Raw genomic sequence first — 19,226 nt, 5'->3', positions numbered from 1 at the left:
TGAAAAATCACTTTAAATGCACAATGATAAGCTCTCTCCTCAGTCTTCAGGGGTTACACCCTAAAATATACATATCTATACATATATAAGTAGGAATAATAAAAGAAATCTTTATTCTCTATTACTAGTGCATTTATGGGAGCTACACTACTATTCAAACCCTTGCATGGCATTATTTTGATGTTTTTGGGTGTCTGAAGAGGAAGCCCCATTAATGTAAAAAAAGTTAACTTGTTTGTTATTTTTGTACACACACTCGCCTGCAGTTTTTACAGTTGGTGGGACTTCTCCCACCATTGTTGATTGTTATGATACTATTTAGTGCCCCCAACAATAATCCTACCAATCAGTGCCCAGTGCTGCCCAGTGGAAACCAAAAAGAACTGTACCAAGTGCAAAAAGTTCTCATTCAGAAATGATGCGTACAAAATGTTAAAGGAAATAAATAAAGGAACACTTTGTTCTTTCTTGTATTGCTTGATTTACATTGTATGTAGGAACTGTGCACCCAGCATTTGTCTATACCAGGCAGTGTATGGTGGAGTCTTAAAAAAAAAATTAAAACTGAAAGTATTGTCCCACTTAGAGTGTAATGGTAAAGGAGGATGAAAAAAAATGCCAATCTATTAAAGTGTACCTACAGTACACCTACAGACCCCCATCAATTCTACAACAAAGGGGCAGAAGCATTTGCATGAGAGCTGTGTCACTTAGTTTCTGATTGTCTTTCACTGAGTCTGTACAGCTTTCTGAGGATTGCTAAGAAGAAAGGGGAAAGAGCGCAAAAAGATCAATTAATGAGGGCCAATGACTTAAACCAAAGAGCACTAAATATTTAGGAAGAATAGAAACTTCCTAATTTTTCTGTTTATTTCAAGGTATAATTAAAAATAATCTCCTATTTTTAGTGTGATCACATACCGTAAATGATAGGGGTTATTCTCAACTACAATTTTCCCTAAAATGTCCCACCAGAAAGTAAGACATCTTCATTTACAGAGGCTGTAAAACATGTGATCAGTGTACTACGATTCTTAATGCTATACGGCAGTCGACATTTGCTATTCAGCAAGCCTACACCCTATAAAGTGACCTTTATCAAAGAATAGAAAGCCAATAATCACAGGAGTAAACAAACATATTGAACTGCTTAAAGGTAAAACTAGTGAAGTTAACTTCATAAGCATTGAAAAAATTATTAGACTCCTACAGAGTTAGACTAGTGCAGGCAAATACATAAAACATGTAAAATGGGAGAAGAAGTAGTCAAAATTATTTTACCACTATGTGCCTTTGATTCACAAAGAACTTAAAACGCCTCATTATTTTACCATTAAAGGAACAAGAAAAATTGCATTACCAAATACATAATATCTGAACGTTTATATATACTGATTAGAGATTAGCGCAACTTGAGCATACTCGAGTCCGCATGAACCCGTATGTCTCAGCATTTAATTAATGTTGGCTGAAGGGCTGCTTGAGTTGTGCTCATCTCTAATAGTGACATGATAATACATCACCACAGATGGTAAAGAAGATTTACCACAACTATTCCTGCTGTGTCACTTGTTTCATTGCAGCTCTGCTGCACCCTTACATTTTAATACTGCATCTGAGTCATGTGACCTCCGACCAGCCACAATCTTGACTTTCAGAAAGCAGATTGCTCTTAGTTCGATAATGCATCAGCATAGCGTCACATGGGCAGCTATAGCCACTACCATTACTGTCTGCTGGGTGGACAGTGTATTAATCTCCATCTCTATATATCTCTAAATTTACTATAACGTATATCCTCAGGGTGGCTGAACTGTCATCAAATCCAATATAACTGTGTGACAGGACAACAACCAGGACAACAACCAATATCACTCTGTTGGACAACAACCTCATATGTCTTTGAGACTTCTCTGCTGCATTTATAATCCAGGATTTAGATTATCAGACATAATCAAACATTCACTATTAGGGAAACTACAAGCAGGTTAGAAAGACTCTAACCAGCTGATATGTTCCCATAGGACCAGGGATGGGGGGAATGAAGGTAATTTTCTTACCCTTTATCCTTAGTGCCGTTTACGTTATTCAATATGCTATTAGGAAGTTTGGTGCACTGGAGGTGGGAATACCTCCCTTGGTGCACTGATCTGCCCTGGCCTGACCCTCCTCTTGAACATTAATCCAGTGCTCTGCAGTGATGAGTGGCGGAGTGATGTCACTGCAGAGTGCCACATCTATATTCATAAGGGAGGCGGGCTTGTGGGGCACAACAGCCCCACCCCCAATCCGCCAAACTGCCAAATTTGCATACTGAATACAGTACTGTACAACACTGAGGATTAAGGTAAGAAAATACCTTCATAAAAAAGGAGAAAGAAATTGAACTGCACTCACCGTAGAAATTGTCTTTATCTTTATTTTTCCATCATTGTTAAAAACACTGGACAAAAAGTGCTGGACAAGGTGCAGATAGTGCGGCGGCAGACGCCATGGAGGTAAGGTGACAGGCTGTTTCACGCCTCTTTTCCGGCGCCTCTACGGACCACCCTCCTTTCCACGTCATCACGTTATTTAAATATCTTAATTTACTATGACGTCAGAATCATGTGACAGTGATTAGTGAAAACAAACAAGTATACATAATATTTATAAAACCACAGATCCATTGTAGATATTGCACATCGATACTACAGGAGGTTACGATCTACTCTTTCATTTAGACCTCCAGGGCCCTCCGCCTCTGTACGTATGATCCACAGTAGTTCAGTTCTTAAAAGTGAGCGTTGTCTGTCTTGCCCTATCTTACCGGGGACTCTTTCTATGCCGGCATATCTTAGAACTGAAAAATCATTATCATGGCTCTCCTTCATATGATTAATTAGTCTTGTAGCTCCTATACCCGTTTTCAGGGAGTAAATATGCTCCCTGAAACGGGTACACATGGCTCTTCTAGTTTGGCCGATGTAGAATCGGCCACACGGACAGAGGATACAGTATACCACAAAGGTGGTTTTGCAACAAATGAAGTCTTTTATGGTAATATCAACACCATTTAGGCAGAGGTATCTGCCTTTTATCATAGCTGGGCACCACTTACAGGAACCGCACTTATAGTTCCCTACTAAGTCATTTTTTAACCAGATATCTTTTTTGGAAGTAAATTTACTCCGGACTAGATTGTCCTTTAAATTTGTACTTCTTCTAAAGGTGACATACGGTTTTTTATTTACCCATTCCTCCAGCGTGGGATCTCCTTCCAACATACCCCAATATTTATTTATTACACTGCGGATTTGGGGGGCCATAGGTGATAATTTGAAAGAAAACGCAAATCTATCACTCTTCTCTTTCTTTTTTCTGTTAGTTGCTCCTTTTAACAATGTGAGTCTATTCTTTAATTTGGCTTTATTATATGCTTCATCTAACAGCGATTTAGGATATCCTCTCTGGAGCAGGCGTTGAGTAAGATCGTCCGCCTGCCGCAGAAAGGACTCCATATCGCTGTTGATGCGGCGCAATCTCAAGTATTGGCCGTAGGGGACTGCCTTCTTTGTGGACTCCGTATGATAGCTGTTGTAATGAAGTAATGTATTGGAGGATGTCGGTTTACGGTAGCCTTCTGTTTTAAGACCCCCGTTGTCCTTATGAACCAGAACATCCAGAAATTCTAATTGGTCAGTATCTGTTTTAGAAGTGAATAGCATGTTCATATCATTTGTGGTATTAAGCATTTCCACAAATAATTCAAAATCTTGTGCTGAACCCAACCAGATTATGAACACATCGTCCACATAGCGTACGTATTTGTATATACATTTACCAAACCTGTTAGTGGAAGAGAAAATATATTTCATTTCAAAAGCAGCCAAAAACAGATTTGCTACACTACAGGCCACTACAGTGCCCATGGCAACTCCGGAGACCTGTAGGTACCACGTTCCGTCAAACTGGAAGACATTATTAGATAGAATAAGATCTAGTGCTTCACAGACAAATTGTATATACTCAATACTTTTATCCGTTTTTTCCAGTAACATTCGTATATTATTTATTGCCAAGGCTTGGGGAATGCGAGTATATAGCGACTCGACATCTATCGAGGCTAAAAGAGAAGATTCCCCACATGCACAGTCCCCCAACACGTCCAAAAATTGATTTGTGTCTATAACCAAGGAAGGAACACTTTCTAGCAAGGGGCTAAGTAGCCAATCAATATAACGGGACAAAGGCTCTAGTATAGAGCCCACCCCAGACACTATCGGACGTCCTGGGGGACTGTGCATGCTTTTGTGGATCTTAGGCAAAAAGTACCAACAAGGGGGTTTTGGAGTAGGTGGTAGCAACTTACGGGCTGTACCTTCCGAAATGACCTTTTTCTCCACATATAACCTGAGAAATGTTTGCAGTTTACCGCTAATCTTACTGGTGGGATCTGCAGACAACCGTTGATAATTTGTGGTGTTACTCAATTGTCGCAATGCTTCATTTACATAATATTCCGTTGTCATCAACACAATCCCACCCCCCTTGTCTGCACCTTTTATTACTATATCCTCCCGTTTTTTTAAAACTTGTAGTGCCTTCCATTCCTCTCTGTTTAGATTATATGGAATATCAGGGTATATCAAGGCTTTTATATCTGCTATTACTCTTTTATGGAAAACATCTAAGGTGCTACCTGATAACAAGGGGGGGGAGAAAGTGGATTTGACTCCTCGTGTGAATACTTCATTGGTATCTGGTGCGTCAGAAATTTTGGATACATTTTCACCTGCCAACTCTGCCAACATAATTACACAATCTTTCTCTTGTTCGCTCTCTATTTCAGGTGCAATGAACCCCAAAGGGCCAATAGTGGACTGCACCTCTCCCACTAGATTCTCTCTAGGAGTACCTGTTTTACAAGAAAAAAACTTTTTTAGGTTAAGTTTGCGTATTGATTGAAAGAGATCTCTTTCAAATGCCGTAAAATCAAAGGGCTCCGGAACGCAAAAGTTCAAGCCCTTTGATAGGACAGCAGTCATGGCTTTGTCCAAAGGGATATTGGTTAAATTCACAATATTAATGGGGTTATACTCATATGTCAATTCCTCCACGACACATTTTTTCTCTTCCCCCTTTGTCCCCCATACTGTCTTTTTCTTCTTTCTTCCTCCCCTTCGGGTTTTACACCTAAAGGGGGATTTTGGGAATTTTGATGGTTTCCTCCTGATGGCGGGTTACGTTGGGTTGTTCCTGGATCCGAGACACTAGAGTCCGAGTCTGTTGTCCAAAATTCACTACGTGGTTTATTATTGGATTTATTTCTCCGTTGTTTCCTATTGGTCCTCTTTTTTTCAAATATTCTGTCCATATCGTAGTCTGTTTTGTCTCTTAAATATTTGTCTCTTTTTTGTTCCTTTATAGTGGCTTGCAGGGTCATAAGCCGTTTCTCCAGTTTTGTAAAAAAGACTTTTTGTTGTTCCTCTGTCATTCGTGTTTTTAATTCCATTTTAGCTCGACTTAAATCATTGGTTATTGTGATGTACTCCTTCTCATTCCTTGTTTTGACCAGTATCATAATTTTCATTGAATGTTCCAGATGTAATTTGGTCCATTCAGCCATGAATTCTGAATCCTCTGTGAACTGTGAGGCTTCTTTATAGCATCTCAAACCTCTTGGGACTCTGTTACATTCCATATAGGACCTGAGGGAGTGAATTGTCCAAAAAAGACGAATCTCCTTCTCCGCCAGAGTCTGTATCTTATATTCTAGTTGTTTTGTGCTCATAAGCTGCAATGGATCACTGAGATCACATGTTTTTGGACTTGTTGGGGGACTGTGCATGTGGGGAATCTTCTCTTTTAGCCTCGATAGATGTCGAGTCGCTATATACTCGCATTCCCCAAGCCTTGGCAATAAATAATATACGAATGTTACTGGAAAAAACGGATAAAAGTATTGAGTATATACAATTTGTCTGTGAAGCACTAGATCTTATTCTATCTAATAATGTCTTCCAGTTTGACGGAACGTGGTACCTACAGGTCTCCGGAGTTGCCATGGGCACTCCGGTGGCCTGTAGTGTAGCAAATCTGTTTTTGGCTGCTTTTGAAATGAAATATATTTTCTCTTCCACTAACAGGTTTGGTAAATGTATATACAAATACGTACGCTATGTGGACGATGTGTTCATAATCTGGTTGGGTTCAGCACAAGATTTTGAATTATTTGTGGAAATGCTTAATACCACAAATGATATGAACATGCTATTCACTTCTAAAACAGATACTGACCAATTAGAATTTCTGGATGTTCTGGTTCGTAAGGACAACGGGGGTCTTAAAACAGAAGGCTACCGTAAACCGACATCCTCCAATACATTACTTCATTACAACAGCTATCATACGGAGTCCACAAAGAAGGCAGTCCCCTACGGCCAATACTTGAGATTGCGCCGCATCAACAGCGATATGGAGTCCTTTCTGCGGCAGGCGGACGATCTTACTCAACGCCTGCTCCAGAGAGGATATCCTAAATCGCTGTTAGATGAAGCATATAATAAAGCCAAATTAAAGAATAGACTCACATTGTTAAAAGGAGCAACTAACAGAAAAAAGAAAGAGAAGAGTGATAGATTTGCGTTTTCTTTCAAATTATCACCTATGGCCCCCCAAATCCGCAGTGTAATAAATAAATATTGGGGTATGTTGGAAGGAGATCCCACGTTGGAGGAATGGGTAAATAAAAAACCGTATGTCACCTTTAGAAGAAGTACAAATTTAAAGGACAATCTAGTCCGGAGTAAATTTACTTCCAAAAAAGATATCTGGTTAAAAAATGACTTAGTAGGGAACTATAAGTGCGGTTCCTGTAAGTGGTGCCCAGCTATGATAAAAGGCAGATACCTCTGCCTAAATGGTGTTGATATTACCATAAAAGACTTCATTTGTTGCAAAACCACCTTTGTGGTATACTGTATCCTCTGTCCGTGTGGCCGATTCTACATCGGCCAAACTAGAAGAGCCATGTGTACCCGTTTCAGGGAGCATATTTACTCCCTGAAAACGGGTATAGGAGCTACAAGACTAATTAATCATATGAAGGAGAGCCATGATAATGATTTTTCAGTTCTAAGATATGCCGGCATAGAAAGAGTCCCCGGTAAGATAGGGCAAGACAGACAACGCTCACTTTTAAGAACTGAACTACTGTGGATCATACGTACAGAGGCGGAGGGCCCTGGAGGTCTAAATGAAAGAGTAGATCGTAACCTCCTGTAGTATCGATGTGCAATATCTACAATGGATCTGTGGTTTTATAAATATTATGTATACTTGTTTGTTTTCACTAATCACTGTCACATGATTCTGACGTCATAGTAAATTAAGATATTTAAATAACGTGATGACGTGGAAAGGAGGGTGGTCCGTAGAGGCGCCGGAAAAGAGGCGTGAAACAGCCTGTCACCTTACCTCCATGGCGTCTGCCGCCGCACTATCTGCACCTTGTCCAGCACTTTTTGTCCAGTGTTTTTAACAATGATGGAAAAATAAAGATAAAGACAATTTCTACGGTGAGTGCAGTTCAATTTCTTTCTCCTTTTTTATGATATTGCACTGTCTTATCTGATTTGAACTAGCACCGCCGTTTGATTGCTGCTCCACATTTGCCATTTCAGGGCTGGGATTAGTAGTGCCACCATGAACCTCTATTTTTTGATTTAAGAAAATACCTTCATTCTCAGCATCCCTGTCCCTACAGGAACATAACAGCAGGGTAAAGTCTTCTAACCTGCTGGCAGTTCTCCTTTAATCATTTCTGAAAAATGGCCTGATTTATAAAATATAGGAGGCCAATATCTATTTTATGTGTTTTACGCTATTAGGGGTCCAATGAACATAAAACATGTCAAAGCAATATAAACTTTTATTATTATTATTATTACTACATACAACTCTTACCTTTTGCTTGAATGAAAGACCTTGTTTTACTAGAGTTTCCTGCTCTATAAATATCCACACAAACATTAAACATGACAGCGCCACAGGAAAAAAGGCCTCATACCTATTTTTAAAAGGGACAATATAAAAGGTTAGCTGCTTATATTTCAGTAGAATTATTATGAGCAAAAAAACTTTAACTTGTGACAATTGTTTATGGGCAGTTCAAATTATTACAAAACCACACACATTGTTTTTAATTTGATCTGATCCTGGTCATATATATTAGATAGCTGTCAGTTGAGCCCTTGTACACATGTATGCATGCTGTGGTTTTCATGGAGAGAGTGGGTAGCCACCACCAGACACTCCTAGCCATGGCTTAAAGGAAAACTTTTTTTTAGGCGGGACCAAAAAAAAAAAACCTAAAAAAAACCACACACAGTTCATACTCACCATCCCTCTGGTGACTATCGGCACTTGAATGTACCGCCGCCCGCGACTCCGTCACCTCCGGCTGGCGTCTTCGGAATTCCCTTACTTCCGGGTCTATGTGAAGTGAATGGGAGAGAAAAGGCTGCCGGTGCGCATTTTAATTGGCTTGAGCTCATCACATGGCTTCCAGTAAGCTCAGCCAATCAGGGCTAAGCAAGCTGGAAGACATGTGATGCGGTCCAGCCAATGAAAAGGCTGCTAGTGTGCAAGTGCACCAGCAGCCTTTTCATGTCCCATTCACTCTAGCAGAAGACGCCAAGGAGGAAGAAGACCTGGCCCGCCCCCTGCCGTGACGACATCGCCACAAAATGGCGCCTGGGAGAAGAGGACGGGGGTCGACTGTAATCGGATACATATTTTTTTTTTATTCCGGGGGGGGGGGGGGGGGGGGGGTCGGAAGGGGGGGATCAGGCCAGACCGCTTATTTACACACATTACAAAGTTATATAAGAAAAACGCCAGAGTTGTCCTTCAAGAAAAGGCTCACACATGTTGAAATCCAACTGCCCGATTCTTCTCTCCACTGACCACCTGTCAGGGGAAAATCAGAAGGCAACTGTCCATTTCTACCAAAACCAGTGGGTTTGGCTTAAATAAAAAGAAACCTGGCTTTTATCATGTGTAATTCTTTTATGTTGTAATTTCAGTTTTATTTGTACATCAGAAGGGTGAAAATCATCCTGGCTACTGGCAGTGAAAGTTAAAGTGGGCCTGTCAGCAGGGAATTCCGGGCATAATTTTTTTATTTCAATACTCCTTGACATCACTGAGATATAAGCCTTCTTGTTAATGTAAAAAAAAAGTCTCACATGCCCAGGGGGTGTTTCCCAGCAAAGCAATAGCCCAATTAAGTCTAGCCTATGTTTACTGGTGCACTTGTTTCTGCCTATCCCATTTGACTGACAGACACTAAAGGGGACATAAACTGGACTTACCTGGGCTTATGTGCTGGGGGACATCCCCCACTTGGTGCCTCATTTGCAAAGTGAAAAGGCTTCACAGAATCTTGACCACTAGACCCATCTAGTCAGGTGCTTATTTACTTTGCTGTTTTCCTGCTGACAGGTCTGTTTAAAGTGACACTGTCACCCTCTTTTTGCATTATGACTTCTCTACACAGGTGTAAATTTTGCAGTTTTCATACCTTATTTTATATCATACGTCATAGTGCTTGTTCCAGTTAAAAGTGATCTTTTATCATCTGCAGATGGTGCTACCTGGGTGGGGCTTCCCAACTGGAGCGCCACTTAGCCCCACCCACAACAGTGTCATAGACCCGCTCCTCTGTGCCGTCATAGCCATCTAGACCCGTCCCCCTCGACGGCCATTAGAACGGACTGGCCTAAAGGTCTAGGCCCCACCCCCCAAACCAATGGGCGCCTATATGCTAATGACATTACAGAGGGGCAGCATTGCGAACATGAGGCCCCGCCCAGGTAGCACAATCTACAGATGATAAAAGATCACTTTTTACTCGAACAAGCACCATGACGTATGATATAAAATAAGGTATTAAAACTGCAAAATTTACCCTTTACACCTGTGTAGAGAAGTCATAATGAAAAAAGGGGGTGACAGTGTTGTGTGACTGTTCAATCAGAAGCTGTCATACTGCAAAAACCTCTTCATGTAGCACCTGCCTCGTTGTCAGTATCATATCAGCATGGAACCTGACAATAGCCCCCCTTAAAACTGTGAGGATTAAAGATAAGGTAATGTTCACACACTGTACTTTTAATGAAAAGAATGGCCATTGTTCAGAACAACAGCCGTTATTTTCATAATGCAATGATTTGCATTGAAGTCAATGTAAACAGCGGCCATTGTTCCACACAATGTATTGAACAACGGCCGTTAAAATAATGTTCATGCCATTTACTTCCGGACGTTGTCTATATACTTTAATGCTATTTTTCATTTAAAGCAAAGGCTGTTGTTTATACGTAATGGGAACATAGCCTCAAGGGATTTCCAGAGAAACATACTAGTACAATGTGTGTATCACCTATGTAAACAAGTTAGACGATTATGATATTAACTTACAAATCTTCATGACAGTTCACTCTGATATTCAATTCTGAATAAAAATGTCACAATTTACACACTTCAGCTGATATGGTATACTATACCTTACTCTATGCACAGTTGATAAAACCAACAACAAAATGACTGTTTTGTAAATCACACTCCAGTTTGATTGGAAGGTTGCATCTAAAAAGTGTACCTGTTTAATCCAACAGTAGATGTGATATAAAACAAGTTTGCAATTCACATTTATTATTTTTTTGTTGTCATCATGCTGTAAAACAAAGCTGAACTTACCAGAAATCCAGGTCCAGTCTCCTGAAGGCAGATTTTTAGTCTTGTGCTGGTTGAAAAAAACAGACTAACCACAGGAATTCCAGCCAGCAAAGAGAGTCACCGCTCAATGTGTCCATCAGTCACATGACTGCCTTCTCTCTGTGAGTGCTCAGATGGCCTGGGATACACTGGACTTCCTGTGTTTAGACTCTTTGGGGGGGGGGGGGGGGGGGGGGGAGAGAGGCAGAGCACAGGAAGTGCCGTGTTTTTCATGATAACAAAAAGAAAAAAGAAGTAAATTCCAAACTTGCTTTATATCACATCTACTGCTGATTTAAATTTTGAAAGTTATAACAGTAACAGTGACAACGGGAAAAAAAATTCTCAAAATAAAATAAAAAAACAACACTTTACCCTGTACTTAGCAGAAGAAAGGAGGACATGAATGAAAGGAAAATGCTCAGGAGCCGCTGGAACAGGAACGTGGCACTGAGTAACGGCATAACTAAAGAAAAGGCTAAAAGGAAAGGAGAGAGTGGTGTTAGAACATATCCCATTTCATTACATGATCCCTACCAAACACTATGCAGATCTGCAATTAAACAAAAAGCTGCTCATAAATCTCTCTGCATTAGCCTGTTATCCTTATTTACTTGTTCTTAACTCAAGCCAAGTGGGTTTGATAGAAAACATATGGGAAATCAGATAAATGCTGTAAAATTCTCGCATACCTTTCTCAGACAAGAAGACAGGGCTGTCTCATTCAATAATAGGTTCCTAACAGCAAGAGGCATACCACATTTGGTTTAATGTGATTACACCATGTTTCTCCTCGCTAATTGCTTTTTAACGTTGGCAATAAGGTGCCGCAAGGGTACCCTGCTTGTTGAATGGCAGCAGAAGGATAGACTTATGTTATTTTTGGAAAGTATATTGAAAATGACACATAATTTAGACATCACAGCTAAAATGTCCTTTCAGCAAAAAGGTTATAACAAACTTTGATTTAAAGGGGGGGTTCACGAAGAAAAATAGGACTATGCTGATAGATAGTGGAAAGCTCAAGGGGCATGAGTGAGCAGGGAGAGGGGAAATGCAGCCCTGCACAACACAACACCCTACAATCTTCTCTCACTAAGTTTCCAGATAAGCACTGACCTTTCTGACTTCTAAATACAGCGTTTTGTGCCCAGACAGTATCTAAACCGTACAAGCAGTTTGCCTCCTTTTCCTGCTAACTCATCCCCCTCCCTAGGATATAATGAACACAGCAGAACCTGTATTCACTTTGCTCCTCTGTAATGTAGACGGGTTTGCCTGATAATACATAGAGAAGGGGGGGGGGGGCTGGAACACAGCTTTTTGTATAAAGGAAGAGGCTTTTTTGCTAAATAAAGCCTATTACACAGTTCTTAAAATCGCTTGTACTATTGATTTCTGCAATAAATAAATAAATGACACCTACACTTTAAAGGCTCAGTGTCTTGCTAGGTTTGCTCTGTGCTGCTATTGCAAGAGCCTTCTGTACCCGTTTTACCCTGCTACAGTTTTCCTATGCTCTCCTTCCCGATTCCTGTGTTCCTGCTGTGGTGTTTCCAAATCCTGGTGTTCTTGCTGTCTGGCCCTGCACTCCCAGTTGGTTCCTGTATTCCTGCAGGTTCCCATCCCGAGCGTGAACCTGACCCGACCTGTGTTTGTTCCAGCTACCTGTCCCTGCACCAAGTTACCTACATTAAGTGACCTGCTCTGTGCTCCATGAAATTTTAGAAGGCCAGGACCTATGTTATCTGAGGAGCTAGATATATATATATATATATATATACATATACACACACACACACATATATACCAACAAAACACAAACAACCACTGAGCTAAGGGAAATCAGCAGAAAAAAATCCAATGGAGTACTCATTTAACTCCACTGATTGCCTACAAAATTTGAATATGCAAAGAAGGGGTCAGTGGAGCCTCAGTTGCGAGTCTCAAAAACGGGAATAGCCAGATATCCCTCTCTCCAGAGAAGGAAGCCTGTTGCCAAGGGGTGCCTTCCAGTGGGGAGAACAGCAAATCACCCCGATATGTAGCCCCTCAGGTCCCCACTCTTTAAGTCAAAGTCTAACTCTGTTGCGAGTGTAACGACATAAGACAAGGGTTACCAAGGCTAGGCATCCATCCACAGACAGCTGTTTTGGGGTATTTGCCCCTCATCAGAGGCGTGCAGCGGTGTCCTCAAAGCTTGAGACTGCCCAATGTGCTCCAAACTAGCACATCAGCATATCCAGTTAAAAATTAAAAACATCTGCACAACAATATCTGCACAACAATAGTATAACTCTGATGAGTGTCGTAGAGCCTATCAAAGCATATTAAAAGGTCAGTATGGGGGCTAGTGGTGTTAGATTACCTGCACATTTTTTTTTTTGCATTATGTATTGGTATACATAGTTTCTATATGCCTGTATGCCATTACATTAGCCTGTATACTGATAGTTGCAAGGGTATACCTAATTATGCCCTAATAGTGCTTTCTGCTGCCTCCTGTGACAGGAACTGTCCAGAGCAGTAGCGAATCCCCATAAAAAGCCTCTCCTGCTGTGGACAGTTCCTGTCACAGACAGATGTGGCAGCAGAGAGTGTTGTGTCATACTGTAAAGACTCCATTACTTTCTGCAGGAAGTCCTGCAAGACTTGAGATTTTTTAATAAAAGTAAATTACGAATCTATATAACTTTCTAACATCAGTTGATTGTGAATTGTGAGAGTATCCCTTTAATACAGAAATGTTTACCCTGCTCTTCTATCAGCCAGTGTCCAGAATTAATACTCTTGTGTATTTCACCTTTTATTACTTCTTTTAATCATATGATAGAACCGACTTCAAAATTTAGAGACATAAAAACACAGGCAATAGCAGTTCTGATAATCACAGGAATATATCTTTTAGATCTTCACAGACCAGGCTTTGCTTTAAGCTATCCAGATGCAGAAACACATTATGGGTTCACAATGCAAAATTACTCGCCAAGCCTGTTAACCTTCAGGCACTGGTTGACCCTGTATCTAATACATATCCAAGAGCAGCTGATTCAGTACTTTGCTTTACAACCTAATAAAAGATTAGACATGTTATGAAAATTCAGCTACAACTGGAAATACATAGTAATCACACTCCAATCCTAAAGAATGTAAGATATGAAATACAGTTGTGTATGCATGTAGCATATTCACTATGCAACCTGAATGTCTACTCTTCCACTTGCATAGAAAGTTTCTACAGATAGTATTCTGTTAATGTGCAGATTATACTCACACAAAAATATTATTCTTACTTTTAATTTGAATAACAAATTATTAATAAAGCTTTAGAAAAAGACTGGGATATTGAGGAAGGGGAACAGGAAAAGTAGGCTGGGTAGGAGGTGGGGAGCTGACATCTTCAGCTATAGGCATATTGTAGACTTGGGATGATTAGATATTTCAGGTCCATCCTTTGTGGGCAGGGGCAGATTACAGTATATCTTTCCTTCTGATTTTAAAAAATTGTAGCAACAGCATCAGATCTGCTTAAAGAGACTTTGTTACTAGATTTATGCTGCCCGATGTGAGGGTAGCATAAACTAGTGACAAAGAAGCTGAACAAAACAGCCCTTTACTTACATTGTAATGTGGAGCAGTTCAGTAGATATCCTCATGAATAGCATGGACAAAGAGTACTGCACACCAGTCCTCTCAATTAAGTCTGCATGCTCAGTAGTCCTTAAAGGGGCTGTTCACCAAAATATACTTCTATTAACCCCTTAAGGACCGGGGCAATTTCGATTTTTGCACTTCCGTTTTTTTTCCTCCTTGTGCTTAAAACGCTATAGCACTTGCATTTTTTCACCTAGAGACCCACATGAGCCCTTATTTTTTGCGCCACTAATTGTACTTTACAATAACCGGCTGAGTTTTTGCATAAAGTACACTGCGAAACCAGAAAAAAAAATCAATGTGTGAGGAAATTGAAAAAAAAAAACACATTGGGAGGCATTTATTAAGTCCGGCGTTTTTTACGCCGGACGTAAAAATGCCCCCGCAGCTCCGGTGCTACGGAGATTTATGTAGAGGCGGACTGCCTCTACATAAATCCCGTGCGCGCCGTTGCGCACCGCCGAAAACCTACGCCAGCTGAGGACTGGAGTAGGTTTTCGGCGTACATTTTGGCGGAACGGATGGTAAATCACGCGGACTCTGAGTCCGCGCCCTCCGTTCCGCCCACTTTCCGCCCCCTTTCCGCCCCCTGGCGTACTTGGCGGAAAGTGCCGATTTGCGAATATTTAATTCGCAAATCGGCCATTTGCATATAAAAAAATACGCAAATCGGCACTTTCCGCCGAAAATCATCCGTTCGCCGGATGATACATGTGGCCCATTGTTTTTATTTGGGGGGTATTTGTTTTTACGCCGCTGGCCCTGTGGTAAAACTGACTTGTTATATATGTTCCTCAAGTTGTTACGATTACAACGATATGTAACATGTATAACTTTTATATTATGTGAAGGCTTGTAAAAAATTCAAACCATTGTTAACAAATATAAAAATCGCTCCATTCCCAGGCTTATAGCGCTTTTATCCTTTGGTCTATGGGGCTGCGTGAGGTGTAATTTTTTGCGCCATGATGTGTTCTTTTTATCGGTACCTTGATTGCGCATATGCAACTTTTTGATCGCTTTTTATTACAATTTTTCTGGATTTGATGCGACCAAAAATACGCAATTTAGCACTTTGGATTTTTTTTTACGCTTATGCCGTTTACCGTGCGAGATAAAAAATGAGATAAATTTATTTTTTGGGCGATTACGCACGCGGCGATAACAAACATGTTTATTTATTTATTTATTTTTATTTAGAACATGGGAAAAGGGGGGTGATTCAAACTTTTACTAGGGGAGGGGGCTTTTTATTAATTATGACACTTTTTTTTACACTTACACTAGAAGCCCCCTGGAGGACTTCTACTATAAGCACACTGATCTCTCACTGAGATCTATGCTGTATAGTAATACAGCATAGATCAATGAGATAGACACTCAATTGCTTGCTGAAAGCATTCGAGTGCCGAGCTGAGATCAGCGCCATTAGGGTGCAGAACCCGGTCGGCAGCACACACGGAGATCGCTCCTCCGTGACAACGTTCCAGGGGGGTGATCTCCGCCACTATACCACCACCGATCAGGCTGCATAAGTAATCAGATGCAGCTGTCAACTTTGACAGCTGCATCTGATTACTTTATTAGCGGGCACAGCGATCGGACAGTGCCCGCTAATAGCCGCGGCCCTGGGCTACATGCCGCACCGGGACCGTGGCCCCGCTCTGAACTCCCCGAGGTGGCCACAGGGCGTACATATACGCCCGTAGTGGTTAAGGGGTTAAATAATCTAAAGTCTTCAGGATTTGTCAGCTACTGTATGTTCTGCAGGAAGTGGTATTTTTTCTGTTTGGAGAGCAGGAGAGGTTTCCTATGGGGATTTTCTACTGGACTGGACAGTTCCTGACATGGACAAAGGTGGCAGCTGAGAGTACTATGTCCGACTGGAGAGAATACACCACTTCCTCCAGGACATTCAGCAGCTGACAAGTACTGGAAGACTCAAGATTTTTTAAAAGAAGTAAATTACAAATCTCTGGCACCAGTTGATTTGAAAGATTTTTTTTTTTTGTGAACCACCCCTTTAATTGTCACGCAAATACGCTCCTTCCGCCCATTTATTGGCAGGCAGAAGTTAATCGGCAACCAGCGGGAGAAAAAACACTGTTCTGTTCAGCTGGAGATGGGAGATTTGGGTTCCTGTTCTCAAGATTGACAAGGTCTAACTGCTGGGACTCCCCTGCTATCCAATAGTTATCGCCATCCTAAGGGTTCACCTGAAAATATATCTTTATAACAGAACATATCTTGATTAAAACACTTTGTATTTAGCTACATAGCTTTTACCATGCTAGCAGCAATGTGAGTGGACTCTGCTGGAAACAGTTTTTTTTTTTTTTTAACACACACCAGTATCAATAAGCCTGGTCCATTTCAGCAATATGATAATTGCTAGTAATTGCGGCCTATAGAGCTCATATTAATGATTGCTCCTACAGCTCACATCAGTATATTTGGTCATGCTCCCCTTCTTATATCCATACATTAGCCAATACTGATGCGGCAGGAGTAAAGTGTCTGTTATAGGAACAGAGTTCTGTACCCTGCTCCCCCTAGGCACAGCTTTATTCACACAGAAAAGAGACAATCTTCCTTTGTAGAGAAGGCACATAATGACAATCTGTGAGTGAAAAGATCCTACGCATGTTACATTACAGCTTATACAGGGTTAGACAGAAGTGACATGACAATAAATGCGCTAATTATACACATAATTGTTGATGAAATGGGAACCTGCACTATTTCTATTGGTGATCTTTAACTGCTACAATAAAAAAAAAAAACATTTATTTAGTAACAATCAAGAAAAAAATAGTTAAAGCCTTTAAAATGTACATATCTAATCAAGTTTGGCAAAAACGGATGTATTTTGTGCATCCGTTTTGATATTTTTCTAAATGCATCCTTATTTTAGTGTACATAAAAACGTGGTCAACCAAGTTCTTGTGTACAGAGGCATTTTGATCAGTTAATTAGAATGGAAGTCAATGGAAAAACAAATCAAAACAACTGGACACAAATACATCCTTTTTTTTTCCTTCATTAAACAGATGAAAAAAAACGGACTGCAAAAATGCAGCATGAACCCAGCCTTAGAGACAGGGAACATAGTTAACAATTGTCTTTTTTAGAATATATTGTTAAAGGGAACCTGTAACAATGAAATGCTAGCTAAGCTATCAGCATCATGTTATAGAGCAGAAGAAGCTGAGCAGATTGATATATATCTTTATGGGAAAAAATTCTAAATAACTCGTAATTTATTGATTGAAATCTCTGGTGTTTCCATGCTAAAGAGTCCAGACCACTGAGTGGCACCGCCCTCTGGACTCCTTAACACAGAATGATCAGAGATTTTTACAAATTACAAGGTAAAAAGAATATTTTCCCACAAAGATATATATCAATCTGCTCAGTTCTTCCTGCTCTATAACATGATGTCTATAGATCAGATAGCATTGTCTTGGTGACAGGGTCCCTTTAATGTTTACTATTGTGTACAGACATCCTAATTCATTTTATATAAATGCAAATCAAAAGGCACATTAATGGTTCACTTACCTAAAACCGCCCAACTAATAATTTGGTTCAGCAACGGTAGTCCTTGCTTAGCATCTAGGCTGGAGTGGGTTGTGCTGACTATATATATGGAAACTGCAAGGCATATAATCTGAAAAGTATACAGCAAACTTTTGAGATAAAGAACTCGTGCACACTTATTTCATAAGGAGGAGAATATATTCCTCACTTTTTTCTAAAATTACCTTTTTCTTGCACCTTTGACAATTGTTTTAACATTGTTTTACAAAGAGATGTAAAAGAATACAAATAGAGATAATTCTTGGTAGCACTCTCTAGATGTGACATTTTTTTCTAGTGACTCTAGTTTTAAAATTGTTGTGTTTTTTTATGATTTAACACTAAACCATTTTCACAATCAATTTGAATTAAGGATCTACAATAGCTTATTTTTTATCATTTATCCCTTAGTGCAATTAAACTGAGCAAAAACTGATTGTTCAGAAACAAACTATTGTTACATGCCGACAGACAGGATTGTCTCAGTAAAAAGTTTTTTTACTTGAGATTTATTTAAGCAAAAAGAAAAACCTCTCAAGAACTGGACAAACAGTATAAGAGAGATCAACAATCTACATCCTGGATGTGACTATGAATTGGCTTATTGATATGTGTGTCAGACTCCACATTTTACAGTCTGCATTATAAAGAAGTTTTTGCAAGGCAGTATTCCCTTGCAGTATTCTTAGCCGATAATAAAATGCAAACGGACAAAAAACAACATTTAGACCATTTTTAATGGTTTCAACTTGGTAGTGTGAAATATGTAATATATAGTCATGGCTATTTAAAGAGGGACATTTATGTTACAAAAGTAGCACATTTTGGTGCAAGCCACAATTTATAGTGTACCTATCACTTCAACAAATTTCTGACATTTCATAGTAACATATTAGAAGTTTGTATGTGTGGGGGTCCTGGTTCTGAGACCCCTGTCGATAGCTAGCATTAAGGAGCAGAAGCGCCTTGGTGTATGCACTGTACCCATTCATCTCCGCTCATTATAATGGAAGCCTATGGGACTTAAATGTATTCTGCATACAAGAAGCTCCATTGTAACCGTGCGCCACTGGCTAAAACTGTTTTTTAGCCCAGCGTGTGCACCTTTAAGTGTATCTGTCATTTAAAAAAAAAATTGGACATGTTATAGAGACATGTCAAAAGTTTTGATTGGTCTGGGGAGGGGACCGCACGTTCCCGCTCTGTAAAGAAAAAAAAGAGTTGGGCCCTAT

The 19,226-nt window shown here is 40.1% G+C and overlaps 1 protein-coding gene across 4 annotated transcripts in view; it reads right to left on the bottom strand.

Moving 5' to 3' along the window:
• Positions 1-19,226, bottom strand: part of PIGN (phosphatidylinositol glycan anchor biosynthesis class N) — a 209,344-nt gene that overhangs the window by 55,504 nt on the left and 134,614 nt on the right. For all 4 annotated transcript variants that reach the window (XM_069958130.1, XM_069958132.1, XM_069958131.1 and 1 more), the window contains exons 20-22: positions 17,977-18,085; positions 11,137-11,239; positions 7,948-8,050 (exon numbers count right to left, since the gene is read on the bottom strand). In XM_069958130.1, the coding sequence (XP_069814231.1) occupies positions 7,948-8,050; positions 11,137-11,239; positions 17,977-18,085 (315 nt within the window). The remainder of the gene's footprint in view (positions 1-7,947; positions 8,051-11,136; positions 11,240-17,976; positions 18,086-19,226) is intronic.

Source organism: Dendropsophus ebraccatus, chromosome 2, assembly GCF_027789765.1.
Source record: "Dendropsophus ebraccatus isolate aDenEbr1 chromosome 2, aDenEbr1.pat, whole genome shotgun sequence".
NCBI classification, from domain to species: Eukaryota; Metazoa; Chordata; class Amphibia; order Anura; family Hylidae; genus Dendropsophus; species Dendropsophus ebraccatus.
The sequence above is the reverse complement of the archived record's forward strand: the minus strand, read 5'-3'. Positions and strand labels throughout refer to the sequence as shown.